Source organism: Lepus europaeus, chromosome 11 (assembly GCF_033115175.1).
Source record: "Lepus europaeus isolate LE1 chromosome 11, mLepTim1.pri, whole genome shotgun sequence".
Lineage (NCBI taxonomy): Eukaryota > Metazoa > Chordata > Mammalia > Lagomorpha > Leporidae > Lepus > Lepus europaeus.
The window spans coordinates 116,143,181-116,170,606 of NC_084837.1; the positions used below are offsets into that span (position 1 = coordinate 116,143,181).

At 44.2% G+C, this 27,426-nt stretch overlaps 1 protein-coding gene across 6 annotated transcripts in view; it reads right to left on the reverse strand.

Moving 5' to 3' along the window:
* LRRC49 (leucine rich repeat containing 49) overlaps positions 1-27,426 on the reverse strand; it is a 191,667-nt gene that overhangs the window by 42,864 nt on the left and 121,377 nt on the right. For all 6 annotated transcript variants that reach the window (XM_062206547.1, XM_062206543.1, XM_062206544.1 and 3 more), the window contains 2 exons: positions 13,465-13,548; positions 7,707-7,870 (listed from right to left, as the gene is read on the reverse strand). In XM_062206547.1, the coding sequence (XP_062062531.1) occupies positions 7,707-7,870; positions 13,465-13,548 (248 nt within the window). The remainder of the gene's footprint in view (positions 1-7,706; positions 7,871-13,464; positions 13,549-27,426) is intronic.

Consider the following 27,426-nt stretch of genomic DNA (forward strand, 5'->3'; position numbering starts at 1 on the left):
AAAACAGGCAAATCAGAGGGAACAGGCAAGAAGACTATAAATAGCACCAGGGTAACTGGTGACAGTAACAACAAATCAGACCCAACCTCAAGCATAAACATCCATTCCTGGTACAATAACACATTAAATATGAAAGGCAAGATTTTAAACATTCAGGAAAACAAAATGGAAAAAAGTATGTTTAGAAACTCAGTCTCGTAAAGGACTCTTTCCTCTTAAACATGATCTAAGTGGGTAGACTGTGTAGGAAAAGGCATTGTGTCTTGGTGTCTTCAGCGTATAAATGGTATTTAAAGTCACAGGGATGGATGAGATTGCTTATGGGGACAGCAGAGAGTGAGAAGAGAGCTCAAGGTAAAAATCTGAGGAACTCTTAGTATGGAGAGGTTGGGAGGACAGAAGTTCTTGGATATGAGAGGACACATAATACAAGAAAAAAGTAAAAGACAACTACTAGCATGGCAGGAAACAAAGGAAATAATGAATCTAAGTTAGGTTCTGGAACACAACAGACTGCAGCAAGAGTGGATTGTATTCAACTGATAAATAAGAAGTCAAAAGAAATTAGCATTAGCAACAGCAGAAAACTTCTTCATTCAATTTTTTAAAATGGCAGAAACTCCAGAGAAAAGCAAACTACGTGAGTAAGACACGGTTCGAATACAAAGGAAACTAAAACGCGGTGTGAGTCTGGGTAGCTGTGGGGCTGCCCGAAGCGGGTGCTAGGACTGGTCCGCAGGACCTGGGAAGCACACTGGGAGGCAGAATCAGAACACAATGCTTTCCTAAGAAGGAACCAAAGGCTACATCATAGACACAGAGTACTAGCCGCCAAGTTTAAACACTAACAAATGACAGAGGTTGAAGGCAGAACAAGTAAGTGATGCTAATTTTGAAATATAAAAGTATAGCTCGTAGAATATAATAAAAATTGGAATCCTGAAGACAGAAAGTAGAGACTCCAAAACTCCATCCCCCCACAAAAGCAACAAATATGCTAGCAAAAACAGAATCAACATTTTCAGAACTTTGCAATCCAATAAAAAATTACAACCAAGGAACACTTAATGGATGAAAAAGAAGAAGACAGTTCTGCAGGATTTTAAATGGTCCTGGCGCCATTCTCGCCACTCTGTCAGTGGTGGGATCTTTAAGATGCCTGCTGCAGGCTGCTGGTAACAGAGCTCGTGTGTCCCAACCTGAAGGACCGGGCCACGGGCTTGCCTTTGTCTTGCTTGCCTTGGACTGCCCAGGGACACAGTGGCTTTGCTGAAAGGACTTCAAGGTAAAATGCATTCACTGCTGCCACGTGGGGCGGGCAGACCTGTGCTGGGGAAAGAAGAGTCTGAGGAAGGCGCGCGAGCAGACAAGGACTTCAAGAAGTTCCCAAGTATTCCAGAAAGCGGGAAGGCCACATGCAGTCCAGAGTTGCACATGTGGTCAGCAGAGACCTGAGACTGTGAGCCGCGCCCTGTGCCCACCTCAGGGCTTCCCACGCAGGAAATAAAGGCTGAGGCAGAGCTGCAAGCTGGGGCAGCAGTGTGCAGGGTCCAGCCCAGAAGCACTCTGCCAAGACTAGGGGCAGTGCACCAGCACCCTGTCCCCAGGCCTGTAAGGAGATATGTCACATCAGTAGGTTACCACCAAGCTATCAGACAGAGACTTTGGTACCTACACATGACAAAGAATGTGGCTTTCATAAAAATAGAAAAGAAATTAAGCAGACAAGCCAAAGTGACTAAAACAATCAGAAAAAACAACCTCTGGTGAGGAGGAAAGATCTGATTTTCAGAGCTGCCACATTATAATATTCAAAACACCCAGTTTGAACAACAACAAAACAATATGGCCCATGCAAAGAAACAAGCAAGTATGGCCTACTCCCACGAATAAAGAAAAAAACGGCAACTGTCCATGAGGTAGCCCAAACGTTGAATTTAGCATACAAGGGCTTAGTCGTTTGTTTGAAATATGCTCAAATAACTCACAAAATGCAGAATGCTGATAAAAGGGAGCCAGGCAGGGCCGGAGCTGTGCTGTAGTGGGTAAAGCCACCGCCTACAGTGTCGGCATCCCATATGGGTGCTGGTTCAAGTCCCGGCTGCTCCACTTCTGATCCAGCTCTCTGCTATGGCCAGGGAAACCAGTGGAAGATGGCCAAGTCCTTGGGCCCCTGCACCCACATGGAGACTCAGAAGAAGCTCCTGGCTCCTAGATTCGGATCAGCACAGCTCTGGCCATTGTGGCCAACTGGGGAGTGAACCAATGGTTGGAAGACACCTCTCTCTCTCTCTCTCTCTCTCTGCCTCTCCTTCTCTCTCTGTGTAACTCTGACTTTCAAATAAATAAATCAATCTTAAAAAAAAAAAAAAAGGAAGCAGGCAGAAATCCCGAAGCTTAAAAGCACAAGGGACTGAAATGGGAAGGTGTCTAGAGGAGTGTCAGGGAACCTAAGGCCATGTCAATTACACAGCCTGAGGAGCAGGCAGGGGAAAAAGGATGACTGTAAGAGAACAGAATCCGAGAAACTGTGACAACCACAGCATGTCACATAGCGGAGTGGGAGCTGCAGGAGGACAGACATGAATGAGAGAAGAAGAAAGAATACCTGCAGACATAATGGCCAGAAAGGCCCCAAATTTGATGAAAGACATAAAGCAGTACATGCAAGTAACTCGCCAAGCTTGACGAGGACGAACTCAGAGATAACATCAGGACACGTTATAATCAAACTGCTGGAAGACAGAGAAAACCTTGAAAACAGTGAGAGAGAAGAGACTCATCACATACAAGGGGTTCTCGGTAAGAGTAACAAGTGGTTTTTAATAAAGGCCAAGAAAAATTAGTGGGTTGAGGTATTTAAAATACTGAGAGGGAAAAAAAAGGCCTGTTGACCTAGAATTCTGTATCTGGCTAAACCATACTTCAAGAATGAGGGAGAAATCAAGATATTTCCTGACAAACAAAACTGGAGGGAGCTTACTGCTAGAATACCTACCCTATAAGAAACACTAGGAAGAGTCCTTCAGGCTAAAATTAAGACATTAGACAGTATCTTGAAGCCTCATGACAAATAAAGCACATCAGGGAAGGTAATTACTTTTCGGTAGAAACTGTGGCTCCCTCCCTAGCGACCCATCGCTCCTCTGCACACTTTCTCCAGGATCTCACACACCCTTCCACCTCCCCCAGCTCTCCTTCTGGCTTTGGGAAACTTCTAATACACACACAAAACTCCTGCCAGTGACTGTACTGCACAACACTTTTCAGAGACAGACACGCCCTCTCTCTCAGATCTGCACTCTGAGTTACTTGACAGGATCCCAGACCACTGTGGGTCACCTTACATGACAATCCTTGTGCAGTCACGGAGCTGCCAGCACGAGCAACCCTCAACAGGGAGCAGCCCTGCGAGGACAGCACAGGAGGCGGGGCAGAGGCCAGCTTCAGGGTCTACAACCATGACCTCACTCAGCTCCCTCTTCTCCCATGGCACAAGGATGGCATGTGGGCTGCTCTCGGCGTCGCTGCCTAGCTATGCTCTACCTCTAACGTCTGCAGCCTCAGAAACTGGCCGTGACCGGAAGTTTCCTCTTTCAGCTCATCACTAACCCTTCTACTTCATATACGCCTCTTCATTAGACTCCTGCTCCCAGGTGGGTGACAACCTTCTGGTTTTTAATTCCAGCAACGCCCACCATTTCCATCTTTGTAATTCTCATCACCCTAAGAAGTTTTTATTTCTTGATGATTCCCTACCTTAGCAGACATTTAGTTTCTCTACTGTTTTACTTAGCTTCCCTATGCTCCTAGCTCCTAGAATAAACTCATTCAACAATGCAATCTCTGGCTGCTATAATTCCACACTCTCTAGCCTCACTAATTTCTGAGAGTTTTCCTTCAAGCTTCCAATATTTCCCCAGTTAGCTCCCTCTGGACATCAAACAAACTTGAGAAAACATACAGACATACCATATTTCTTAAAGTGATGCTATTACTGTAACAATATCAATCATTCTGAAACTAATAAAACTTACATATTATTATTATTTTTTTTAAATGGGAGGGTACTGGGTGAAGGCAAAGGCAGAATTCTTTGGAGCCTGAAACGTAAGAGTTTTGAAGTAGAAAGAGAAGAATTTGACCATGTTCTTCTAAGTAAATTCTTTAAAAAAAAAAAAAGATTTATTTACTTGAGAGACAGAGTTACAGACAGAGAGGGAAAAACAGAGAGAGAGGTTTTCTATCTGCTGGTTCACTCAACAAATGGCCACAATGGCTGAAGCTTGGCTGATCCGAAGCCAGGAGCCAGGAGCTTCTTCTGGGTCTCCCACGTGCATTCAGGTGCCCAAGCCCTTGGGCCGTCTTCCACTGGTTTCCCACGCTATCAGCAGAGACCTAGACCACAAGTGGGGCAGCCAGGACATGAAGTGGTACCCATATGGGATGCCAGTGCTGCAGGCAGATGCTTAACATACTATGCCACAGTGTAATCTTTTCTATTTAGAGTAAGTGATCTAGAAGTTTCTATGGAAGAACACATGTGTGAGAGTTGAAACTTGAAAAGAACAGCCACAGCACATCTCCCCATCAGTTATTAAAACTTACTTATACACTACCACAATAAAATACTCCATTGTCATTAAAATAGGTAATCAGATTAGTCTAGGTAGCCTGGAAATACATCCACATATTTATGGGAACATAATGTAAAAATAGCATTCTATTTGGAACAAAAGCAATAGTTTAAGAAAGGCTACTAGCAAATTTACTAGCCAATGAAATAAAATCAAGTTATTCCCTTCCCTAACTTCTTTTAATTTTTTAAGATTTTATTTATTATTTGAAAGGCAGAATTACAGGGGAGGGGGGAGACACACACACATACACACATACACACACAGAGTGTATGTTTCCACCCACTGGTTCACTCCCAAATGGCTGCGATGGCCAGGGATGGGCCAGGCCAAAGCCAGGAGCTTAGAACTCGACTGAGGTCTCCAATATGGGTGGCAGGGGCATCTTCCACTGCTTTCCCAGGCACATTAGGAAGGAGCTGGATCAGAAATGGAAAAGCCAGGATTTGAACTGGTGCTCATATGGGATGTCACATCTCAGCCAGCGGCTTAACCTGCTATACCACAATGCCAGCCTCATAACTTACTTTTAAAAATAAAATGAATGTACTAAAAGGACTGACATTTTTTTTTAAAAAAGATTTATTTATTTATTTGAAAGTCAGAGTTACATAGAGAGAAAAGGAGAGTCAGAGAGAGAGAGAGAGGTTTTCCATCTGCTGGTTCACTCCCCAGTCCCAGTTGGCTGCAATGATTGGAGCTGAGCTGATCTGAAAGCCAGGAGCAAGGTGTGGTGCAGGGGCCCAAGGACTTGGGACACTTTCCCAGGCCATAGCAGAGAGCTGGATTGGAAGTGGAGCAACCAGGACTCTAACTGGCACCCATACGGGATGCTGGCACCATAGGCAGCAGCTTTACCTGCTACACCACAGCGCTGGCCCCAGAACTGACTTTTAAAATATTTAAAACACAGTTAAAATTCAGATAAAATTTTGCAAAATTACTTGAATAAAGCCAGAACTGGGAAACCTTAAGGAAGATAGGAAAGAAAAAAAAACACTTTTGCAAAAAGAGAAATCAGAAAAAGAACTGTTGTATGTCATAAATCGAAAGTCCAATGCTATAAAGTTTTAACAATATATAAAGTGTTTCAGGTCTAATTCTGTAAATTCTATTTTGATACTTTAATGATATTAAATACAGTTTTAGAGCCATAGGAGAATGGTATATTTGTTATATAAGTTATTAGAGTTTCTGTTTGTTAACTTATTTTTCTAGCTGAACAAGCTGAGAAACTCTACATGTGGTTGTACAAGTCAACAAGGAAATACATTGATTGATACCTTGGTTCTATAACTTAAATTTAAAAAATGTTTGTCTAAATACATGTCAGATTCTAACTCTAGAAAATTACTAAAATATTACTCTAGTGTTATTTCCTTTGTTAAATTCTTTGTATATGAAAGGATTAAGGAATTCTTGAAAATAAATCTTGAAGTTAAAGTTATATTTAGGAAGGCTGGCACTGTGGTATAGTGGATAAAGCCACCGCCTGCAGTACTAGCCTCCCACATGACCACTGGTTCAAGTCCCGGCTGTTCCACTTCCCATCCAGCTCTCTGCTAATGCACCTGGGGAAACTGTAGAAGATGGGCCAAGTGCTTGGGCCCTGCACCTGCATGGGAGACCAGAAGAAGCTCCTGGCTTCTTCCAGCTTTGGATGGGCCCAGCTACAGATGTTGTGGTCATTTGGGGACTGAACCAGCAGATGGAAGACCTTTCTCTCTCTCTCTCTCTCTCTCTCTCTCTCTCTCTCCCTCCCTCCCTCCCTCTCCCTCTCCCTCTCCCTCTCCCTCTCTCTCTCTTTCCCTCTGTCTCTGTCTCGCTGTAACTCTTTAAATAAATAAATAAATAAATCTTCAAAGTTATATTTAGCTTAACATGTGTTTTGGTTTTAGTTAAGGTAATAAAATAAATGTGCTTTAACAAATTAAACAAAACTGGAATGTATTCTATCTTTGACTTTAGGCTCTATGTTAAATTTTCCATACATTTAAAGGGGTATACATTACAAAAAGACAGCCACGCTTGGGTCCTTCTCCCTGACTTGGTTTCAGTATGCTTTCTTGTTCATCAACGTGAGGATATCCCAGGAAATGGAAACAGTCTAGGCATTCATCAATGGAAGAATGGAGGAAGAGAACGTGGTACATATTCACAGCAGAGAACGACTGAGCCCTAAAAAGAAGGTCGTCCTATCACTTGTGACAACATAGCTGGAACTGGCCAGCCAAAGTTCAGAAAGACAACGCTGCATGATCTCAATCACATGTGGAAGCTAGAAATGTGGACCTCACAGAAGTGGTTACCAGAGGCTGGGGACTGGACGGGGAGGAAGGGATGGGGAGACACTGGCCAACAGGAAATAAATTAGAGTAAGCATGAAGAAATAAAGGGCTGGCATGTGCTGAAGTAGGTTTCCACACTACATGCGACACTGGCACCAGCTCCGCCACGTCTGAGCCAGCTCCCTGCTGCTGCGCCTGGTGTGATGGCAGCAGAAAAGGAACCAGACAGCTGGGCCCTGCCACCCACCTGGGAGACCTGGATGGAGCTCCAGGCTCCTGGCTTCAGCCTGGCCTTGCCCTGGCTGTTGCAGCCATTTGAAGAGTGAACCAGCAAATGGAAGATTCTCTCTCTCTCTCTCTCCCTCTCCCTCTTTCTCTCTCATTTCCCCTTATCTCTCTGTAACTCTGTCTTTCAAATAAAGAAAGAAATCTTAAGAAAAGGGAAGAAATTAGTTCTGGAATTTGATTGCGCAGTAGGGTGACTATAGGTAACAATTACATATTGTTCATTGGAAGAAAGGTAGAAAAGTGGATTTTGAATATCTTCAGCACAAAGACATGAAAGTCGTTTGAGGAGATGGATGTGCTCACCCTGATTTGAACACCACACAACACATAATGTATCAGAACACCACATACTACCCCCGTACATGTGTAGGAGACTGATGTATTTATTAAAGCTTTACAGTGTTCTGGACACAAACATCAAACAACACAGGAATCCCCACTCTGGACGGCATCCTCCACAGTTGCGGCACCTTTGGTGGATGCTACGGCGTACCCTGATTCCTCTGGCAACGTGGAGACAGCGCTCCCGTCCATCTGACAGTGGTCCTGGGAAGAGGGGTCACAGTCTCTCCTCTCTGGATTTGTAGCAATATTGGCTCCTCGCTGCTGCAAGTCCCACTTTCGAGCTACGTTGTTAATTGTTAACCTTTTCTTCTCCTACAAGAAAGTTAATTGTGACCAGAATTATGTGTTATTTTTGTATCAGAACAGAGTATCTAAGAAGCATGTTGTTAGTGCTTTCTTATAATACTTTAAAAGGAAGCCTACTCCTTACAAGTAACTAGCTACATAGTACACAATCTAAAACAAATCAAGAGACCTGTGCATCCAAACTTCTCATTAACACCCAATCATTCTGCTGGGAAAAAAATGAAATGCACACAACAGTTATTCTATAAGAACTTAATAAAACCAACAGATAACCCACTGGAGATTGAAAATTCACTCTCTGAAATTTTAATTTGACATAAATTGATATGCCTCTGTGTTAAACATAGCAAGAAAAAACAAATAACACTTTAATTTCCTACCCAATAATCAGGACTAATATGGCAGAGTGTGCTCGGGCGGTCAGAGAAGAGGGCTTGATAGTTTTCCAAGGTCCACAGCAGAAGCTGTAATGTCTGAACATTAAAAAATACTACCTGAACTACTAAGAGAACTGTACTAGGCTGAAATGTTGCCACACAAGTAGAACCATCCTACAGGAAGAGAAGATAAATCAATTCACTGCACACACTCTGACTTCGTGTATTTGGAGTAGGGCTCAAGGACGTAAATGCTGACAGGTGCTGTGAACACGACTGGTTCCCAGCCCTCACTCTGAGAAGCACTGGCCGAGTCATGGAGGCTGAGTTCTCCCACAGAACTCTGCGGAGGAGCTGGACTACTGAATGAAACTGTGTGAGACTACGACGTGTCCACTCATCTCACAGACTGAGTACTGACAGGGAGAAATAACCCCACTCTGATAAAGTCCCCAGGATCAAAAGTTAACAGATATCAATGAGGTTAGAACAGGCAGTTTCTTTTTTTTTAAATTTTATTTATTTATTATTTGACAGGCAGAGTTAGACAGTGAGAGAGAGCAAGACAGAGAGAAAGGTCTTCCTTGTCCCGTTGGTTCACCCCCAAAGTGTCTGCTACTGCTGGCGGGTTGCAGCCATTGCGCCGCACCGATCCGAAGCCAGGAGCCAGGTGCTTCTCCTGGTCTCCCATGCGGGTGCAGGGCCCAAGCACCTGGGCCATCCTCCACTGCACTCCCGGGCCACAGCAGAGAGCTGGACTGGAACAGGAGCAACCGGGACAGAATCCAGCACCCCAACCGGGACTAGAACCCAGGGTGCCGGCGCCTCAGGCAGAGGATTAGCCTAGTGAGCTGCAGCGCCGGCCAATAGGCAGTTTCTGATCCCTCATTACAGACCTGAGAATTCTGCAGGGAAAAGCATCTGTATGTGAGGCCAGCCTCTCACCTTCCAGCTCTGGAGCCCCTGTCCATCCCCTGGGTGCATATACACACATAGGGTAACTACGTTATCACAACTTTTTGCCAATATTTGGTTTTCTAAGATTTTAGCATGCACACTTAGCATTGGATAGGAATGAAAAATGATGTGGCTTGCTTAATTTTAAACTTTTACAAGTTCTGTTTCTGTATTTAAGAATGTTTGGGGGGCTGGTTGTGGCACAGCAGGTTAAGCCACCGCTTGTGACGCTGGCATCCCGTCTAGCAGGGCCAGCTCAAGTCCTGGCTACTCGTTTCCAATCCAGTTTCCTTCTGATGCACCTAGGAAGGCAGTGGAAGAGGGCCCAAGTACCTGGACCCTTGCCACCCCTGTGGGAGACCCAGATGGAGCTCCTGGCTCTTGGCTTCAGCCTGGTCCAGCTGGCCGTTACAGCTGTTTGGGGAGTGAAACAGCAGATAGAAGATCTCTCTTTCTCTCTCTCTCTGCTTTTCAAATAAATTTTTTTGGGAAAAAAAAAAAAGGAATGTTTTTGGCCCAGGTCTTTTTCTGTTGTTTGGTATTTTAGATATGTTTGTATGGCTACCCTTAAAATGGTCTGTTTCTGAGACTTTAAGATGTTTTACGTGTCCTCCTTATCTAAAGTGGAATTAACTGTTCCATGGTCAAACATTTTTCTCTTATCTATAATAACAAGGCACCCTACCTTAGGAGTTCTGTTTCAGTTGTGTGCTGGTCACTGTGCCAACCCAATTCTTAATGTAAGCAGTGATTCTGTTTCTATTGAGAACCAAGCTGATCTGAAAGGCTGGGTTGTGAGTTAACTCAGGACGGCTGTCAGATTGGCCCTGTGTATTTAGCTTTCTGGTGAGCAGAAGAAAGTATAGAAAGTAGTTTTAACAAAACAGACATGCTTAGAAAAAAGTCACAGGGGCTGGTGCTGTGGTGTAGCGGGTAAAGCCTCCACTTGCAGCACCAGCATCCTATATGGGTGCCAGTTCAAGTCCCAGTTGCTCCACTTCCGATCCAACTCCCTAATGTGCCTGGGAAAGCAGCAGATGGCCAATTGCTTGGGCCCCTGCACCTCAGTGGGAGACTGAGAAGAAGCTCCTGGCTCCTGGTTTCAGATAGGCTCAGCCTTGGCCATTGTGGCCATTTTGGAAAGAACCAGTGGATGGAAGATTTCTCTCTCTCTAACTCTGCCTTTCAAATAAATAATCTTTTTTTTTTTAAAGAAAAAAAGCCATAAACTATCTTTATACCACTGAGTAAGTTAACCAATTTATAATTTTTATAAGTGCCAATACAGTTTTTTAAATCCATGCCGCAGTTAAGCTTCTTTCGCATGGGTTACTCAAATCAGCTCGACACCAGGGTACACAGGAGAATGGGCAGTTTCCCTGGGCCAGGAAAAAGGAAGAGATACTTTAAGATGGGAGCGCAGCCAGGGGCAAGTGGGGATCACTGGCTGAGCAGCTGACACAAGAGGCCTGAGCACCTACAGAGCAAGGAAAAAGCAGCAAAGGCTACAGAACGCCGGATTCTGCAAGGCAAGAGGGAGGTACTCAAAGAAAAGTTTGTTTTCTAAGCCCGCAGAGGCACTTAGTGTATTAACTATAATTACATTGCTAAGAACTAGATGGCAGTAAGTTGCTAAGTTTTGTGTTAAGTGACAAATATTGCAGAAGATGTCAAATTTCAAGTTGTGCCATCTGAGTTTGTTCACAGTGCAGGGAAGGCCACTCCGGTACACAGCACACGTGTGGAGCCCTCACTCACAGGCGCAAGGAGACCAGGGAGGCAGCAGAGCAGGGCTGCACACAGTGTGTGCCCTCTTCCAGCCACCACAGCTGTCACATCCCCTCACTCACAGGCGCAAGGAGACCAGGAAGGCAGCAGGGCAGGGCTGCACACAGTGTGTGCCCTCTTCCAGCCACCACAGCTGTCACATCCCCTCACTCACAGGCGCAAGGAGACCAGGAAGGCAGCAGGGCAGGGCTGCACACAGTGTGTGCCCTCTTCCAGCCACCACAGCTGTCACATCCTCTCACTCACAGGCGCAAGGAGACCAGGAAGGCAGCAGGGCAGGGCTGCACACAGTGTGTGCCCTCTTCCAGCCACCACAGCTGTCACATCCCCTCACTCACAGGCGCAAAGAAACCAGGAAGGCAGCAGGGCAGGGCTGCATGCACTATGTGCGCTCTTCCCAGCTCGGCACTGGTCTACCCTTTCCAGAGGCCACCACTGGCAAGGGCTGAGGCCTGCTGCAGCATGGCTCCAACTGTCCTCAGAACTGGCGACTTCCAAAGAGGCACTGCCTATTTCCAACGTGTTCATACATATTTTCCAGGGGGATGGCATGTAGTGCTGCTGGTAAAGGTGCCACTATGACATCAGCATCCTACATGCATACTGGTTCCTGTCCCAGCTGCTCCACTTCCCATCCCGCTCCCTGCTAATGGCCTGGGAAAAGCAGCAGAGGACAACTCAACTGTTCGGGCTCTTTTACCCATGTGGGAGATGTGGACAAAGTTCCTGGCTGCTGGATGCTGGCTTCAGCCTGGATCAGCCCAGACCATTGCAACTACTTGGGGGAGTGAACCAGTGGATGGAAGATCTCTCTCTTTATCGCTCCCTTTCTCTCTGTAATTTGACTTTAAATAAATAAATAAATAAACAGACTCTAAAAACAAAAACTTCCTAAGCATTAAAAAAAATTTGCTAAAAATTTAATGGCATATTTCCAAAATGTTGATGCTAAGAAGCAACTGAATTGGGTATACAACAAAAGACCTTCAAGTTTTAAAGTAAGTTAAATGTCATTTGGTGCCAATGTTCAGGGTCTAACAGTAATTAGGGATTTGTCTATTCCTCCTTCCTGTGATTGGGGCTTTCATATAAGAGTGTTCTGCAGGTCTGTGAACGTCTCAATATTTGTGGATGGATTTTGTTCATCCACTAATTCATTTACCTATGCATCTGACAACAGCAGCTACCTGCTAGGGAATACTGCTTTTCCTAGAGGAGCCATTTAGAAAGGTTTGCCAATAGCATCCGCTGGCAATGGTAGCTACTGTTCCTACAAATTTTAAAAACACTACCCACAGCTGTATTTCCTGTAATCCAAGGTGTTTTGGGCCAATCCTTAGGGATATTCCAGTATAGGAAATATTAAAATCCTGTTGGCTGAAACAGTAAAAGAACAAAAGTGGATACAACAGTCCAGGGCTTAGGCAGAACTCACTAATGGAAATAGGGGTAACATACAAGCTGGGGAGGTTAGAGACAACGGCAGGTAAGGAAACTGTAGCTTGTGACCAACATGTAGTGCTAATGACTTTCAAAGTCACGGTCCTGACCTGAGAGGGCTTGGGAGATGCCCTGCCTCCCTTCCTTCCACAGCTTCCATTAAACAAAACACACAGATTTTCAGTGCGTGATTTGATCAGTTCTGATAAATGCACACAAGTGCGCCTGTCCGTGCATGCCCTAGCCCTTGAAAGATCCAGGACATGCCTATCACCCTAGAAAGTTCACTGGCTTCCTTGGACTAGTACGTACAACTTTTATTCCTGAGACATTTCTTGAATTGTGGTTGTTATTTTAATTTTAAAAAGAGAAGCACCTACATTAGATAGGACAAGAATGAGTAATGGTAATCAGATGACATCCTTATTGGGGAATCCAGGTGGATACACAACACAAGCTGTAAGCTTTCAGTCATCTTTCTTGTAGTCTGTGATATTAATATAAAATATTCTGAAGGAAACACTTTATTTAAGGAGAGTAATATATGCTAAATCATTTAAAGCTAGTTTAAAACAAATTCTCATTCCTAAATTCCTCAGAATCTTTACCACTTCTATTTCAGAGAAGCTAATACAGAAATTTCTGAAATTAAAAAGTTAACATTTTTAAAAAAGGAACATGTTAGAGAGCTCATTAAAATATATAAAGTCTAGTGCCGTGCTTTGCAAAGCCAAGTGCACACACATGGGACACATAGGATGATGTACTCGTATGGAAAATGTCAGAACTTCTAGTATATTAATGTCTTCCTTTAAAATGTCTAGCTTTTCCATTTATTTTATAATGTACAGTATTATTTCCTAAGTATAGATTTATTCATATGCATAGTAATTTCTAAACATTTTAGAAGTGCTTGCTTACAAAAAAAGAAGTCTACTTTGGGAATGGGAGATGGACAGAGTTCCGGAGCCACTTTACAGTTGGCTGGCTGCATGCTGCTGGTGTGCACGTGCGGGCTACAGATATCAGAGAAGTTACCTTGAGCAAAGATTGCTTCTGACTCTCCCGCTTCTTCTCTTCCTCTTTTTTGGCTACGACAGAAGCCATACGCCTTTCTTCTTCCTAAAACATTTTTTCAGAAGTATTATGAGTGGTCAAGCATGTTCTAATCCTAAATACCTTTTTCTGGCAGTTCGGTTTTCTCTTGGAAGACACACTACCCAACCAAGGAAGTTACTATGTTTCTCTTTATTCCCTGCCCCCAGTTCTATAAAATCAAAACGATAGTGAGTTCCTGACTACCAGATCTGGTGTGACATCACCTAATGCAAGAAGGAAAATCCAAAGACAAAAAGGGCGAGCAGGAATCTGCAGCTTTTTCTTAAGCTTACCTCAATAAAGCTGGAAGAAGACAAAAACTGAAATAGCACTGTTGTACACTCTAGAAAAACATTTTAAACTCAGCCATGATACCAACATGCTAGCTTAGCCCTTACAATTTCTGTGTATTGTATCACATCCACTTTTCACCATATGCAAACTTCTAGAAATCGCAATCTATATACACAACCTAGACCACATTCTGCCTTGAAAAATATAAAGTTCTAACACAGAAAACCATAACTATGTAACTTTTCATTTTCATTGACAAAAGATCTGTAGATACTGAAAATGATGCCACAACTTGAGAAAACAATTTTTCCATAAAAGATAAACTTCAAAATATCTTTAGAGACAGAAAACTATAGAAAGTAAACAATCAGGACTAAAGTTGTAAAACTCTTTGAGAGATGAAAAATGACAAGAACCTAAATTACAAATGCAGCAGAGAGGATTCCGGGAAGGAAGCAGGAGACACCTCCCCTGTGCTTCCACAGCACTCTGCACTTCTCCATCGCAGCCCTGCCTGGTCTCACGGCAGCAGCACTGCCTATCCCTCCTTCCTCCCGCCCTGTCACGCAGGAAGCTCCATGAGTGTGCGGACCATGTCTGCCCACACAAGTAAGGGCCAAACTAATGAATACACGCTCAATAACTTCCTAAAACTGGAACCACTGAGTCAAATGGCAGACATATAGGTCTTCAAAAAGTTCATGGAAATATGCATTATCTTTTCATTTTTTTAAATTTATTTTTATTTTTATTTATTTGACAGGTAGAGTTATAGACAGTGAGAGAGAGAAATAGACAGAGAGGAAGGTCTTCCTTCCGTTGGTTCACTCCCCAGTTGGCTGCCATGGGCGGTGCTGCACTGATCCAAAGCCAGGAGCCAGGTGCTTCCTCCTGGTCTCCTATGCAGGTGCAGGGGCCCAAGCACCTGGGCCATCCTCCACTGCACTCCTGGGCCACAGCAGAGAGCTGGACTGGAAGAGGAGCAACCAGGACTAGAACCCAGCGCCCATATGGGATGCCAGCGCCGCAGGTGGAGGATTAACCAAATGAGCCACGGTGACGGCCCCCCATCTTTTCATTTTTCCACAAACTTTTGGAGGTATCCTTGCATTTCTGGGGCTTTGGGTGTGTTTAAAGGCTGTATACTACAAACAGCACTAACTATACTCCGATCAGAAGCTAACGTTTGATTTAAAACCTGATGGGCAGTCATCAGGGATGTTCACCAACCACTCCTGTGTCTTCCACGCTCAGGCCGCACTGTGAGGCAGCACTTCCTGCCCCAAGAAGTCAGGTGTGGCCACATGATTCCTCTGGCCAATGCCATATAAACAGAAGTGATGTGCGTCTGCCTCTGGGCGGCAGCTTTCACAGGCAGTTATGATCCAGCTTTTCTGAGAATCTCACCTCCACCCCAGCACCTGCAAAGCTCCAGACAGCGGCGCTTTGAAGGCCTGAGACTTGGAATGAGGACCACACACAGCAAACTGCCAGAGCACATATCCCAGACATACAGTGTGGGCCTGCTGCAGTACAGCCTAGCCTGTCCTGACCTTTAAGAAGGAAGGAAGGTCAAAGAGGCTATGGCATTGCATTGTAGGGGATGGTGCTGTGGCACAGCAGGCTAAGCCACTGCTTGTGACGCTGGCATCCCATATTGGCATGCTGGCTCCATTTCCAGTCCAGCTTGCTAATGCACCTGGGAGAGCAGTGAGCAACGGCCTCAGTGCTTAGGCCCCTGCCTCCCACGTGGGAAACCCAGAGGGAATTCTGGGCTCCTGGATTCTGCCTGGCCCAGACCTGGTTGTTGCAGCCATTTGGGGAGTGAATGGGCAGGTAGAAAATGTCTCTCTCAATGTATCTCTCCCTCTCTGTCACTCTGCCTTTCAAATAAATACATACATCTTCAGAAAGAGACACACACAAAGAGAGAGAAAATCCACTCTAGAAGGTAAGTCATTATACATGCTCCAGAGAGAAAGGATTATACTTGGATTAAAGAAGTATATAAAAAATGCACAAACTACCACCGAGTTAAAACTAGGAAATCATCCACTAATAAATTCTTATTTTTTTAAAAAAAAAGATTTTATTTATTTATTTGAGAGGTAGAGTGACAGAGACAGGGAGAGACAGAGAGAGAGGTCTTCCATGCACTGGTTCATTCTCCAGATGGCAGCAACGGCCAGAGCTGAGCCAATCTGAAGCCAGGAGCCAGGAGTTTCTTGCGGGTCTCCCATGCAGGTACAAGGGCCAAGGAGTTGGGCCATCTTCCACTGCTTTCCCAGGCCAAAGCAGAGAGCTGGATCAAAGATGAGCAGCCAGGACTTGAGCCGGTGCTCATATGGGCTTCAGACTCTACAGGAGGAGGCTTAGCCCACTGCAACACATCGCCAGCCCCTAAATTCTATTTTAAAAATAAGGAAACTGGGACCGGCGCTGTGGCATAGTGGGTAAAGCTGCCGCCTGCAGTGCTGGCATCCCATATGGCGCCAGTTCAAGTCCCAACTGCTCCACTTCTGATCCAGCTCTCTGTTATGGCCTAGGAAAGCAGTAGCAGATGGCTTAAGTCCTTGGGCCCCTGCACCCATGTGGGAGACCCAGAAGAAGCACCTGGCTCCTGGCTTCGGATCAGCGCAGCTCTGGCCATTGCGGCCGCCTGGGGAGTGATCCAGTGAATGGAAGACCTCTCTATCTTTCTCTCCCTCTCCATCTCCCTCTGACTTGTAAAGCTCCTTTTACAATATGGAAAATAATTACTCTTAAACACTTAATAGAGGTAATGAGGAAAAATAAATAAAAGTTTCAGAGTTTTGATTCCTCATTTCCCAAAACAACTAGTTTAATAATAATCATGCTATTTTATTATCAATAAATACTGATTTGGTACCTATAGGGTTTAATCTTTTTCAGATTGAACTTTGAAAGAGCCAAATGTATTGATACTTCATTGCTGACTCGCCTATAAAAGGTGAACTAGAAACAGATTAGTTATTCAAAGAGCCAGGTTCAGACAGACCTGGAAATGATGAATCATATGTAAGAGACCTAGAAAGTGTGGATCAAGTCCAACAATGGGCCTGGAAACTGAGGTACACACACAATAGGAGTAGAAATTATGGTTCTTGTACAATAGGGGTGGAAATTATGGATCGTGTACAATAGAAGTGGAAACTGCAGATGGTTAACAATAGGACTGGAAACTGGATCACGTACACCACATACTTAAGAGGTGATATCATCAAATTTTCAATAAGAACTTGAATTTCTATTAAAGGCAACAGGACTTTAAAAGGAAAGCTAAGCCTTGGAAAATCGGGTTTACACCAAATTCATTCACATATGGAGTGCTTTAAGGAATTTTTATATTTGACGACTATGTTTCAGTCCAAATAATTATATAGTAACCAAGAATAAAATAAAACTCTGTGAAGGTAAGGTAAGCTTTAAATCCATTGTTAAGAAAGAAAAAACTGGGGTCAGGGTTGTGGCACAGCAGGTGAAGTCGTTGCCTGGGTTACTGGCATCCCATATAGGTGCTGGTTCATGACCTGGCTACCCCACTTCTGATCTGGCTCCTGCTAATGTGCTTGGAAAAGCAGTGGAGGATGGCCCAAGTGTTTGGGCCCCTGCGCCCACAGGGGAGATCTGGATTGAGCTCCTGGCTGCTGGCTTCAGACTGACCCAGCCCTGACCATTGTGGCCATCTGGGGAGTAAATCAGCAGATGGGAAATCATTTTCTCTCTGTCTCTCTCCCTTTCTCTGTAACTCTGTCTTTCAAAAACAAAAATCAATAAGTTAAAAAAAATAAAGAGGAATAAGGAAAACACTGTAAAATTTGGGCATCTTGGGGTATTTAGTCCAATTTCTGGGACAAAAGCCGTATCTTTTGTTAGTAAAAGAAAAGGACCTATCTGGGGGCAAAACAAAACCAACAAAACCTACCTTTTTCCTTATTTCACAGTCCATGGAGATCCACCAGAGAAATGCTTTCATGTGAACTAAGCAGTGCAGTGGTTTAATGGGAGTCTGACAGCCCAGACTGTGCTCTGTCAGCACAGTAAGGCTCTGACACAATGCATATTTTATATGAGAAGTGTTGCCAGAAATAAATAACGGCAGCCTTAGTAGAGCAGAAATGTGTGATGTGGGATTTCAGACATTAGACAGCAATGTGCTTTAACTGTGTACAGCAGAGCAGCTACTGTTTTCTTTGAATACACAAAACATTTAAACACTTTAAAATCACAGCATTTTCCCAGGAAGACACAGCCAATATTTTTCTTTTTAACAACAATTTTGAACACAAAAAACTGTTAAAGTGAAGATGAGGAGTCATGTCACCTGACTTCTCACGGCCCAGGAATAGCGGCTGTCAATACCGCGTGTGGGAGCCTTGAACGGGGCGGGAGCTGACAACTTCAGAATTCCCACGGGCTCGTCTGTCATCTTGATCACGCAAGAACACTGCAACTGACCTCAGGACAGAAGCTGAGTCTGTGTGGGTGTGTAATGGACAACATTTTCGGCTTCAGTTTGTGTTTCCCTGGTAACAAACAGTGGGAAAAGGCACAGACACTCACTGGCTTTTAAATGCTTCTGCCTGGAAACATGGTGTATGCTACCTGTGCTCACACGTCAGAGGGGAAGAGAGTTCCTATTCCTCCACCCCAAAACTTCCTTGTGCCTGAGATGAGCTCCTCCATTTACTAAGAGCAAACTGTAAGCACGTTCGCACCGAGCCAACCAGATGAGGGTTTGAGGTGAAAACTCAAGACACCATTATGAGAAGAGCGTCTGCAGCTGCAAAACGTGGCCTTAGACTAGAAGAGGAGGAGCCGCCGTCATGGTGCAGCACGTAGGCCACTGCTTGGGAAGTCTGCATCCCATACCAGAGTGCCTGGGACTGCGTGCAGCTTCCACAGCAGAACCAGCTCCCTGTGCGTGGGCAATGTGCCAGTGGTGCAGCCAGGCAGGCAGGATTGCATTGTTACATTTGTGAGCTGGAGACCACGCCTTCACCCTGCCCCCTTTCGTGATCTCACGCCCCTACCTGACCTCACCTGGAAGCCCACCTGCCAATCAGACTACATATCCACTCCCCTTTGGAAGGGAATAAAAGGCCTGGAGCACCTGGGCCCACTCTCCGGTTAGCCCCCTTACCTCTTGGTGTGGGTGGTCTTATGGCCGCCCCTGATACCTGCTCACTGGCATGGCCTATGTGCTCTCTCTCCCTTGTACCCTCTGGTCTACTCCCTGGACAAGCCCAGTAAACTTCTAAGCTCCTTCTCCCTCTTATAAAGCCCTCACTTCCTTTGTATTTCTCTCACTGAATAAATGCTAAAAACCCTACTATGTCACCTGTTTTATTCGAGCTGATAGTCAGAATTCCTATCTGAATAGATAGCAAAGCTTTTGATATATTAATATTAAAATTATTTTTTTTAACTTTTATTTAATGAATATAAATTTCCAGTGTACACCTTATGGATTACATGGCTTCCCCCTCCCATAACTTCCCTCCACCCGCAACCCTCCCCTCTCCTGCTCCCTCTCCCCTTCCATTTGCATCAAGATTCATTTTCAATTCTCTTTATATACAGAAGATCAATTTAGTATAAAGATTTCAACAGTTTGCACCCACATAGAAACACAAAGTGAAACATACTGTTTGAGTACTAGTTATAGCATTAAATAAGAGTGTACAGCACATTAAGGACAGAGATCCCACATGAGGAGCAAGTGCACAGTGGCTCCTGTTGTTGACCCAACAAATTGACACTCTAGTTTATGGCGCCAGTAACCATCCTAGGCTGTCGTCATGAGTTGCCAAGGCTATGGAAGCCTTCCAAGTTTGCCAACTCTGATCATATTTAGACAAGGTCATAAAAGACAGAGTGAGGATAGTAACCAATGATCCTAAGAGTGGTATTTACCAGGTTTGAACAATTATACAGCATTAAGTGGGGAAGAGGACCATCAGTACATACATGTTGGGAGTAGAGCCATTGGTGGTAGAGTAGAGGTTATGATTACAAAGGAATGAGGCCCAAGTGCACTAGACAGGGCCTAGAACAAAGGACAGAGTCATTATTAGAGGAGCTAAGAAAGGTGCTGTCTAAGCTACAATTAAGTTTTCTGATTGAGAGGCAAATAGAACCTGATAGAAGGGGCTTGATAATAATCTGGTGGGCTTTAGGCCTTGTAAGTTAAGAGGCCCAGACCTATCTATCTCTTCACATGGGGTATATCCTAAGGGAGGTGTGAACCTCCTAGGGGAAGGCACTCTGTTGACTTTCATTACTTGGCTGGCCTGGGAGGAGAGCTGGCCAGATAAAGGCAGGGGGCAACTCTAACAAGAAATTTACAGTTCTGCCTGCAATGTTGCTGACCCTACTTGACCATCCCCTCAGCTGCAGTGGTCACTTTGGAAGTTGGGCTGAGTGAAGGGCTTTTCAGCTTAGAGCCAATAAGATCTGTGGCTCTGACCTGGGCATCCTTCGACTCCAGGGCAGGTCCATTTCCAGTGATCCAACTCTTGGCAGAGCTGCCAGGGCTCTTCACAAGCTGACTTCTGCTGAAGCCCAGGCTTACCACATTGAAAGCCACTGCAGTGGACTGGCCTGTTGGGTCTCCTTGAGAGCAGATCACTGTATAGATCAGCCATTAATAGGCCTGCCACCCATTGCTTCTGATGCCTAGCTTTCATTTCTTCCTGGTTTGTGTTAAAGCAGACCAGAGGATGCAAGTCAAGGGAGTGCCCAAGTCCCATCTCTAATCTTCGGTGGCCTGAACTACAAGTCTATAGTCACAGGCATGTTCTGTAGTAGTTTTTCTAAGGTAGACAATGCCCATGAGGAAAATTATATTCTCACTTTAAAACTTTCTTTCCCTTTGGTCTGAAAGGGAGGTTTTTTCTACTTACTGTATACTTCGCTGATGGCGAAGTGAATCTAGCTATGAGATTATTATTTAAGCTCTTATTTTGGCTATGCTATTACAGAAAAATGTTAGCCATCTCTTTAATAAGGTCTAAAGATTAAATTGTGCGTCCTACAGATTCCTTCATAATAGAATTAGTTTCCTACCTTGAAGAGAATAGAGAAATGAAAGAACAAGTTGGGCTTAGAATAGAGAAATGCGGGAGCAAGTCCTAGATCGCTTGCTGACAATAGCAATATCACATGAATACTTAGCAAACAGTTTCAACCATTAGATAACAACTTAAGAAAACATTTACCAGAAGGTCCGATGCCTTCTATAAATTTTAAGAATCATGTATTTGAAAACACCTCTTAAATATCTAACATGGTGTAATTTGTTTAACCAGTAAACTTAAGCACAATCATATAAAATGTTTTTAGTTTCTTTCTACCAACAAGTTTAAAACATATGATACACAGATTCAGGTCACACGAATTAAAATGTATCTTTGATTAAATTTAGCAGCTTAAATTTATGGACAATCTCATCTATAAGCCATTTAAAATAAAACTCTTAATAAAATTTCCCCATGTGGACATACAATATGTACACACATATAACATAGCATAATAGACCAATATAGCAATTTTAATAATAGCTTTTAAGATCTTTAACTCTTTTTGTAGATTGCCAATTGATTTGAATTGCTTTTTGTTTTTAGTAACCTCAGTTAACCATACTTTCTCTCAGTTGGTACTCTTAATACATTATTGGCTTCATCTGTTTACAGAGCCATCCTAAAGTACTGAATACAATAGAAGTGGCTGGAAAAAGTCCATAGGAACCTATAGGAGGACAGCTAAACACAGAACCAACAACGCTTTAGTTTTATGAGCAGCAAATCATATATAACTGTGGATGACAAAAGACTTTAAGTCGCCATGTTTAAAATTATAAACTCATCAACCAACAAGAGGCACTTGCTTACTTCACAGTATTTTTGAAAGCACCTGTAGGATTTTACAAGTATTTAACCCTTTAGGCCTCTGGGGCTTTCTCATTAAGATAACTATCATGTCTAGTAACACAAGATCATTAGACTTTTTAATTCTCAAACATTTGTATTAATAGCATTTTCCATTATAGAAACTTAAAGTTTGGTACCACATCACATCTTGACAGTACTTCTAATATAATCCAAATAGCCTGATTAGTTGGTGTCTCTATAAGATGAGAGATATAGGTCCTTCGATTTTTTCAGTTGGGCCCAAACTGGAAAAACCAAAGTCCAGGATTTACTGGAAATTTTAGAGACCAGATTGTTTGAAACTTTGATTTTTTGAATGCCTGTCAAGAATGCAAAGAAGGCTCAAAATCCAAAATATCTGGTTGAAATAAGGTTCCTTAAAACCATGACATATTATAGACCAAATTTGATCGTTGTTATAAGGTGATTATTCAAATCTTTGAAAATAAGCACATATTTAAATAACCCATAGCTCTTAATAAAAATTCAGCTGTTTTTGAACAATTAGAATTTAACAGACATCAAGAGAACATAATAGATTACCTTAACACATTGCTTTAACAGAGCATCAGAGTTTAATTCTATGTCAAAGAGAAATTGAGCTTCCTGTGATCTTTTGCTGTGAGGTTTCCTTCCTTTACCTTCTTTCATATTGGTGACCATGTTTCTTGTTTCTGTGTGTAACACATCTTTAAGCATCTTTTGCAGGGCTGGACGAGTGGCAACAAATTCTTTCAGTTTCTGTTTGCTATGAAAAGTCTTAATTTCACCTTCATTCACAAATGAGAGCTTTGCAGGATATAATATTCTGGGCTGGCAGTTTTTCTCTCTTAGTACCTGGGCTATGTCTCGCCATTCCCTTCTAGCTTGTAGGGTTTCTGATGAGAAGTCAGCTGTGAGTCTAATTGGAGATCCTCTGAGAGTAATCTGACGTTTCTCTCTTGCACATTTTAGGATCTTTTCTTTCTGTTTCACTGTGGTGAGTTTGATTACGATGTGTCGTGGTGAGGATCTCTTTTGGTCATGTTTATTAGGGGTTCTATGAGCTTCCTGTACTAAGATGCCTCTGTCCTTCTCCAAACCTGGGAAATTTTCTGCTAGTATGTCACTGAAAATGCCTTCTAATCCTTTCTCCCTCTCCATGCCTTCAGGAACTCCTAGAACCCGAATGTTGGGTTTTTTAATAGTATCCTGTAGATTCCCAACAATATTTTTTAGATTTCTAATTTCTTCTTCTTTTCTTTGGTTTGCCTGTTTCCTTTCCTGTTCTCTGTCTTCTAATTCCGATATTCTCTCTTCTGCTTCGCCCATTCTGTTTTTAAGGCTCTCTAATGTGTTTGTCATTTGATCTATTGAATTCTTCATTTCATTATGGTTTCTCGTCACTATCACAGTTTCTTGTTCTACTAGTTGTTTCATTTCATTTTGATTCCTCCTTAATATTTCATTTTCACGAGAGAGATTTTCTATCTTGTCCATTAAGGATTTCTGTAGTTCAAGAATTTGTTGAGAACTTCTTAATGTTCTTATCAATTTTTTGAGATCCGCTTCTTGCATTTCTTCTATCTCATCATCTTCATAATCTTGAATTGGGGTGTCTTTTTCATTTGGGGGCGTCATAGTGTCTTCCTTGTTCTTGTTACCTCGGTTTTTGCGTTTGTTGTTTGGCATGTTGGAGATATTTGGTTTCTTCACTGTGTTTTTTCTTGTTACACTATGGCTCTATATTAAGTGGACTGTCTGCTTTCAGTGGAGCCTTAGAGGCTTGAGATGAGTGTGGACTGAGTGCTATGATTGTTTCCTCAGGGTTGAGGGTGTGTCAAAGATGACACTCCCCCGTTAGGTGTGGTAAATCTCTCTCTCTTTTTTTGATTCAAAAGGGAAGTAATTCCGCACAGCTGAACGTAATTGGAGGTAGTTAGCAGGCAAATGATATACCCACAGGAGCCAGAGATCGGAAGCTCTTTCCCAAAGACCACACAGGGAATCTCTGCTGCCCTCAGTGTGGGCTCCAATTCTCCTGCAGTCTCCCACTGGGTTGCCAAGTTAGATGCTGATCTCCTGTTATTTCACCCCTGCCCCCAGAGTCAGGTTTTTCTGCTAGGCTCAGGGCTGGTGCAGACCTGAGGTCGCCCTGCTTATGACGTATGACCAAAATGGCGCCTGCTCTTTGTCTTGCTCGCCTTTGAGAGGTGAGCGGAGAGAGAGAAACTTGTGTCCGTATCGGTCACTTTTTTTTTTTTCCTCTCTCTCTTCTAGTTAGCCTGGTGAACTTTTTCCCACAGAGTTTCAAGCCTCGTTCCCTCTAGCCTCCTCTTTCCGCTTGCCTGCTGGTATCTCGGGCTATGGAGGTTCGGCTCACCTCGCGTTCCAGCGCTGGTGCATTGATTCTGTCGCTGGTGTCCCGAACTTGGGCTCCCATGCTCTCCACGCAGGTCCACTGTGAATCACTAGTTCTGGAAGAGTTTCCTCTGCTGTTTCTTCCCCTACTCTTCCTTGACCCTGCAGTATCTCCACTTTTATTCAACTGTCTCTCCCCCCGGACTAATAGTGTGCGCCCTTCCTATTCCGCCATCTTGCCACTCTCTATTAATATTAAAATTATTAATAAAGCTAGACAACTTCACAAGGAAGTAGATAATGGCTCAGGTACTTGGGTCCCTGCCACCCATGTGGGAGACCCAGATGGAGTTCCTGGCTCCTGGCTTTAGCCTGGCCAAACGCTACTGTTGCAGGCATTTGGGGAAGTCAACCAGAGATTTCTCTCTCTCTCTCTCTCCCTCCCTCCCTCCATCCCTCCCTCTCCCTCTCTCTCACCTTTACACAGCGGTCCTTTCAGGGGTGGGGAACACCCTGCCTGCAGCTTGTATATGGCCTACAAAATCCTTTGGTCTGGTCCTGCCAATGCAAACTAAGACAGTACTCAAAAGTCAATAAATCCATAGCAGGCTAATTTTTAAGTTGAAAAATTTGTATGGCTCATGAATGATGTTATAAATATCCAAAGAGCCCTAGGCTGAAAAGATTCCTCACCCCTTGGCTCCTCAAAATGTGTCCAACTCTCTCTCTTCTTGAAGAGTTGTGGAAACACCTGAACAGCACAGCAGCGTCTTCCTGCGACTTCTCTGTTGCCAGGAACTCTGGAAATGCTCCAGGTTGTTTCACCCATCGAAAACTAGTAACAGTGCAAGTGCAAACCTGACCACTGATGGAGAAAAAGGGGCACTACTGTCTCTGTTTCCCGAATTCTCTATGTCTATAAGTGAACATTGTTTTAGGCCACATTAACTTTTTTTTTTTTTTTTGACAGGCAGAGTGGACAGTAGAGGGAGACAGAGAGAAAGGTCTTCCTTTTTGCCGTTGGTTCACCCTCCAATGGCCGCCGCGGTAGGCGCGCTGCAGCCGGCGCACCGCGCTGATCCGATGGCAGGAGCCAGGTGCTTCTCCTGGTCTCCCATGGGGTGCAGGGCCCAAGCACTTGGGCCATCCTCCACTGCACTCCCTGGCCACAGCAGAGAGCTGGCCTGGAAGAGGGGCAACCGGGACAGGATCGGTGCCCCGACCGGGACTAGAACCCGGTGTGCCGGCACCGCAAGGCAGAGGATTAGCCTACTGAGCCGTGGCGCCGGCCGGCCACATTAACTTTTAATAATCACATCTCATAATTCACTCAACTTGAACTTTTTGATTCCAATGCAAGTCGTTTTCATACAAGCTGCTAAGGCCCATCACCTGTAACCCCACACATGTGGTGAGAACTGCTTTGTTTATTGTTAGGGAGTGATGTCCAAGATTTTGAATTTATTTTTTCTTACTAAATTCTGCTTATTTTTCTAGACTAGGGATCAGCAAACGTTTTCTGGAAAGGGCAAATAGTAAATATTTTTGGCTTTGTGTGCTATCTGTGATCCCTGATTCATATTCCTGTGTGTGTGTCTCTGTGTGTGTCTGTGCGTGTGTGCCTGTGTGTCTGTGTGTGCCTGTGTGTGTCTCTGTGTGTGCCTGTGTGTGTCTGTGTGTGCGGTGTGTCTGTGTGTGTGTGTGCCTGTGTGTCTGTGCCTGTGTGTGTGTCTGTGTGTGCCAGTGTGTCTGTGTCTGTGTGTGCCTGTGTGTGTCTGTGTGTGCCTGTGTGTCTGTGTGTGCGCGTCTCTGTGTGTGTCTGTGTGTGCCGGTGTGTCTGTGTGTGCCTCTGTGTGTGTGCCTGTGTGTGTCTGTGTGTGTCTGTGTGTGTGCCTGTGTGTCTGTGTGTGCGCGTCTGTGTGTGTCTGTGTGTGTGCCTGTGTGTGCCTCTGTGTGTGTGCCTGTGTGTGTCTGTGTGTGTCTGTGTGTGTGTGCACGCATGCACATGCACATTACAGCTGTTTAAAAACATCACAACTGGGTGGGCATTTGGCCCACTCTAGAGTGTCTGGGTTCAAGTCCCAGCTCCAATTCTGATCCCAGATTCCTGCTAATATGAACCCTGGGAGGTAGGTCCCTATCACTACAGGGGAAACCTGGATTCAGCTGCAGGCTCCCGACTTCAGCCTAACCCAGCCTCAGCTGTTGCAGGCATTTGGGAAGTGAACCACTAGACGGGACATTTATTTCTCTCTCTCTCCCTGCCTTTTGAATAACTAACTATATAAGCATAAAAATAGTACATGAAAACCATTCTTAGCTTGACAGCTGTACAGAAACAGGCTTCAGGATGGACACAGCCCATGGCTGTAGTTTGTCAAACCCTATTCTAGACTACTAAGCTGCTTCTGGGCTCTTTTTGATCAACCATTACATCAGGATCTCTTCTCCAGTTTCTATCATTCTCAGAATCAATTAGAATAACGGAAATATTTTCCCATCTAGACACTAACGAAATGCCTACCAGACTGGGCCAGGATAAGGCCTCACGGCCCACCACTAGGATTACACTGAAGCCAGGCACTGAGCCATTCCCTCGTGCTCTGCAGGTACACCTACATAACCACATGGCCACACAACCTACAGAAAATGGTGCCGTAAAAGACTCTGTCAAATGCTTTCCTCAAATCCCAAGACACTGTCAAAGCCCTCCCCTGAGAGGACCCAGCAACAATCTCTAAAATGGAATGCTACCTTTGTCTGGCATGAGCTCACAGCAAACCAATGCTGCCTCCCAGTGCCCAGTCCCTCAGTTACTCACAGCTGGATTTAGATTTCTGTCCTAGTCAGAGTCAAGCCACCTGTGGCTCACCATGTGTGGCATCTGTATTCTTTTTTTTTTTTTTTTTTTGACAGACAGAGTTAGTGAGGGTGAGAGTGAGAGTGAGAGAGAGAAAGGTCTTCCTTTTTCTGTTGGTTCACCCCCCAAATGGCCGCTGCGGCCGGCGCACTGCACTGATCGGAAGCCAGGAGCCAGGTGGGATCTGTATTCTTTTGTGACAGGTTCATCTTCTCTTCCAGCGACTCCGTCACTCTTCCCACATTCCAGCTCTGACTTTCAGAGGCTTGGACTCATTCTGTGCTCTACCTGAAAGGCTACAAACGCCAGCCCATGGGCCAAGCCCAGCCTGCGGCCTGCTCCGGTACTGACCGACACTTTATGGGAATAGAACCATGCTCATCTCTTACGTGCTGTACACTAATGCTTTCCACAGAGACCACAGAGCCTCCAAAGCCTAAAATATTTACGACCACG